Genomic DNA, 4,804 nt, shown 5'->3' on the forward strand with positions numbered 1-4,804 from the left:
TTTGGGGACATGAAGGAGAAAAAGAATAGGGATGAACCACTGAAAAGATCAGTATCTACACAAGGAAGGCAGTGAGGGGGGGTCAAGGATTCAGTGAGAGCAAGGTTTTAAAGCAAAATGACCAGGGATGCACAAGAAACCCTCACAATTACTGGGGAAATATAGAGCAGCTCTGATGAGGAGCTGTATTGCTTTATTTGCTTATTAGAGGGAAAAGGGTCAGCACCATGAGGTTGATGGACTTGGAACATTCAGGTGAGGCCTAAAGGCCTTTCTCTGTCCCACCATAAAATAAATGGCCACCCATATGTTTTCTCCTAGCTTGCTTTACAGTATTATTTTTTGCATTTAACTCTTTAACATGCTTAGAATTTATCTTGGTAGACTGCATGAAATCACTTTTCCACACATTATTTATAACTCTTCCGTGTATTTCTGATTTATAACAAATAGTAAACATTTGGCACAAAACACGTCTAATCAATGACATAATTAATGAACACCAGTAAAGTTTCATCCACCAGAAAAAGCTAAATCTTTAGTCTGAACTCTAATATTTACTCTACACAGCATTGGTTTTAATGCCTAATTCTAACCTTAATGCTAATAAGAACAGTAATGAAAACCTTAACTCAGATAATGAGTATAATAGTCCTAACTCTGATCCTTAAACCAAGGCTTAGCAATCTCTGTTGTCCCAAGAGAAAACAGAAAATGAGGTGAATAATAGAAAAGCAAGGCTGTATCAGGAAGGGGAGAAACAGAATGGTACGCAGCACTTCTCTGACTTGGTCTTCACCATTTCATCACTATGACCCTCAACTAAATCCTTAACTGTGACTGATTCACTTTGCTGTACAGGAAGAAACTAACACAATATTGTAAAGCAACTATACTCCAATAAAATTAATTTAGAAAAACTCCTGAACCAAATCTCAACACCAATCAAACTACTACGGGGACATATCCAAGAGTGCCCCATCTAGTAATCCAAACTTCCCATTAGGAAATGTAAATGAAATGAGTGTGAAAATTCCTTGGCACAGAAACCCGGTATACCATATATCCCCCAAACTCTTTAAACAGGCAGATCACAATGCAGGAATTCAACCAGTCCACTGTGACAGAATTCATCCTCTTGGGCTTTGCTCCAAATCCCAGGACCAATCCCCTGCTCTTCACCTTCTTTCTCATCTTTTACCTGCTGATCCTGGTGAGCAACAGCCTCCTCGTCACCCTCATCCACCAGGACTCACACCTCCACACGCCCATGTACTTTTTCATCAGTGTCCTCTCCATGCTGGACGTGTGCTACACCACCACCACCATGCCCCAGATGCTCGTGCATATTCTCAGCAAGAAGAGAGCCATCTCTTTTGCTAGATGTGTGGCCCAGATGTACATCTTCATCCTCTTTGGAGTCACTGAGTCCTGGCTTTTCTCTATCATGTCCGTGGACAGGTACATGGCCATTTGCCACCCTCTCCGGTATAAGGTCATCATGAGCCGCTGGGTGTGCCTCCTTATGGTTGGCATCTGTGCAGCCTATGGTGTGGTGGCTGGTTTGTCCTATACCTTCTTTGCTATGCGCCTGCCCTATTGTGGCCCTAATGAAATTGATCACTACTTCTGTGAGGTTCCTGCAGTCCTGAAGCTGGCCTGTGCAGACACATCCCTCAATGACTTGGTGGACTTCATCACAGGCTTCAAAGTCATTGTGGTCCCTCTCTCCCTGGTTGTCATCGTCTATGCCAACATCTTCGCCACCATCATGAAGATCCGCTCAACCCAGGGGCGGATGAAGGCCTTCTCCACCTGTGCCTCCCACATCACTGTGGTCACCATGTTCGCTGTTCCATGCATCATCATGTACATGAGCCCTGGCTCTGACTCCTTGTCAAACAGTGGCAAGAAAATGGCCCTTTTCTATAACATTGCCACAGCCTTCCTCAACCCCGTCATCTACAGCCTGAGGAACAAGGATGTGAAAAAGGCTTTCCTCAAACTGATGGGAAGGGGCAGGACCCCAGAGTGATGCCTTAAAGATGAAGATCTGGGGAGCCCTACAATGCAGGACGCACACTCATTAACTCCCCGAAGACTCTTCTATGAGACCTGGAAAAGATGGTCTCCATAAAGCTAACTCTTCACCCTGGCCCAGTGGGAGAGGACACGGTGCTTAGACACCAGCAGTGTCTATGGTGGTGTGGTCTGAGGCAAAGATGATCAGGAAGGTCCAACACAGTGGTCAAGAGCCTGCACTCTAGTGCCAGACAGACCAGGATGAGAGATTGGCTTTCCCCATTACTAGGCACGTGAATTCTTGCAGGTCATTTAACTACTCTAAGGTTTGTATCTCTTCCTCACAGGGAAGTTGTAATGATTAAATGAGAAAATACACAAAATGTGCTAAATACAGAGTCTGGCATATGGTAATCTTTTAGCAAATGTTAGTATTAATTTTCAAAATTTTTTACTCAGGGATGAATGTTCAGCCCTTAAATAGCCATGATCTTCCTGGGCTGTGGAAGTGACTGGATCCCTAGAGAGAAAGAGAAAAAAGGATGGTGGAGGGGAAGAGTGGAAGAAGGAGAAACTCAGAAACTGTAAAGTGGAGATTCTTAAGGTGCAGAAGGGACTTGAGGAGAAGGAAATGAATGTCTATGTAGCCATCTACAAACTGTGCCAGTTAGTGCATCTGGGGTCAATTGAAGTTATCTTAGAGGGGGAAAATTCTGTCTTATGAACATTTTTTCTCTTCTTTTGTATTTTGATGCCTTTGATTTCCCTTTTTTCCTTGTTTCTAATACCATCCATTTTTGAATACTACAGCCTCTCTTGGATAATCTCAAGGAAAAGGGATTCTGTCCACTTAAGGATGAGGAAGATTAGAGAGGGGAGGGTGAATATAATGTGACCCCCAGATGCAAAATTTAGGGAGTTCAGCAAGAGATTAAAAATTCAGTGGGGTTTTTTTTCTCTGTTCCCTCTTGCTTGGAGGGACCTTCCCTGAAACTCTGCTTATCTCTCATAGAATCTTTGCAAACATGAATTGTTTTTTCCCAGGCTTCACCAATCTGCAGGGTCATGTTACTGGGCATCACCCATATTCAGTGAATCCTTGCTGCCACAGGAACTTCAGCACCCAACAAAGCAATTCTCGTGAGGTTCTAGACACATGTCCCATAAGCTAACATGCAGCCTCTTTGGGTTCTTCTTTCCTAGCCTCTCGATGCTTACACTGCCTATGAAACTCCTTGCAAGAAAAATCAATCTGGCTGGCCAAAAAATATAACACAAGTGTCTGTGTCCTCCATGAGAGGCCAGGGTCCATGCCAATGGTGCACGTTCACAATATCCCCGGAGGTGTTATCCCACCCCAGCATCCAGGAGCCAAAGTGTTGCATAAATAATGAAGCAAAATTAAAGGCGAATAACAACACAGTGCATATAATTGCAACATACTTACAGACATGTGACTAAAATAACACAGAAAGGGCTCTTACAAATTGGTAAGAAAAATACAAACATTCAGGAAAAGTAGAAACAGATGTGAACAGTTTGTAAGAAAAAAATTCAAATAATAAAAAAATGAAGAAATCACACCTCAGTAGGCACCAAAAAAATGGAAATTTTAAAAAGGAGTTGCCACTTTTTCACCTTGAGAAACTGGCAGAGTTTTTAAACAGTAGAGTCAGAGGTGGCCAGAATACAATAAAACATGGATTTTCATACAAGGTTAGTGGGAGTACAGATTCACCTAAAAAGCATATTCGTATTTCACACAACCAAGTAATAGCAATTAGTCTAGGCCCTGATTGTATAGTATCCAGGACTTTCCCAAAGCCCAGGCTGTGGCCAGAGCATTGTAGAAAAAAAATCTTTATTTCTATGCAGGCACCCATGTTCATGTTCTAGGTTTTAGCTCTGTTTGAATATGAGGTCAAACCGGAAGTCAACTGAAAGCAGAAAAATCAGCAAAGCAGATTTCAACTCAATCCCAGATGTACTCATGCTTGGCACAGGCCACCTCATGGAGTAGTGGAAGTGGTCACTCACTCAGAGCCTGGTCAGGAAGGCTGCACAGGTGAGGCCTGCAGGGCCCTGGACACCAACCTGGATGACCTCTGACACTGTATGCAGCTCTGAGGTTCATGATTACTAGAGGTGTACAGAGCCAGAGTTTCAGGCACATCACCCCTTCCTGCATTACTTTTCTCTTACAGGGAGTCCTCACCTGTTCCCAGGGTGGTGCCTATCAGAATTGGTTGCAGTTATAGATTCCTCAGTGTCTCTAATGGAATGCATAATGATCTCCTGGATGCCAGCAGCTGATGGGAGTGGTGATCACAGACGTGCTAGGTTCTGCTTCTGGTGGACCCCAGGGATGCTGTGCTTACATTAAATTGCCGCTAGTACAGAGTAAGTGGCATCTCATGGCCAGGCTTCAGTGACCTGCCAGAGCCAGCCCCCAACTAGCTCTTCTATTTGACGTTTCAAGAAGTTTTGCAAGATCAGGGGGACTACCATTTTGGTTAAGTTCAGCTGGTTAAAAGCCTTCACTAAACAAAAGAAATGGCTGCCACAAGGCTATGCCCGGCAGGCTAGCCCTGCATCAGCTTGCTATATGCAGCAGTCAGAGTTCACTCAAGAAAGACAGCCACTGAACACTCTATGGATAAATTATTTTAGGAATTAGACCTGACACAACTGTGGCAAGAACCGGGAAAGTGAATGCTTGGAAGGGGCACTGGAGGATCAGAGTAAAATCACTATCCATTCATCCTGACCCACTGGTAAAGAT

At 43.7% G+C, this 4,804-nt stretch overlaps 1 protein-coding gene across 1 annotated transcript; it reads left to right on the plus strand.

Moving 5' to 3' along the window:
* Window positions 1-1,096: 1,096 nt before the first annotated feature.
* LOC130832878 (olfactory receptor 2D2-like) lies at window positions 1,097-2,035 on the plus strand. The gene has a single exon (XM_057701886.1). The coding sequence runs from the start codon at window positions 1,097-1,099 to the stop codon at window positions 2,033-2,035; it is 939 nt and encodes a 312-aa protein (XP_057557869.1).
* Window positions 2,036-4,804: the final 2,769 nt, after the last annotated feature.

The sequence above is a fragment of the Hippopotamus amphibius genome, chromosome 1, assembly GCF_030028045.1.
Source record: "Hippopotamus amphibius kiboko isolate mHipAmp2 chromosome 1, mHipAmp2.hap2, whole genome shotgun sequence".
Classification (NCBI taxonomy): Eukaryota; Metazoa; Chordata; class Mammalia; order Artiodactyla; family Hippopotamidae; genus Hippopotamus; species Hippopotamus amphibius.

Bases quoted from the DNA above. Each gene is read 5' to 3' on its own strand.
- LOC130832878 (XM_057701886.1), top strand. From the start codon at position 1,097: ATGCAGGAATTCAACCAGTCCACTGTGACAGAATTCATCCTCTTGGGC.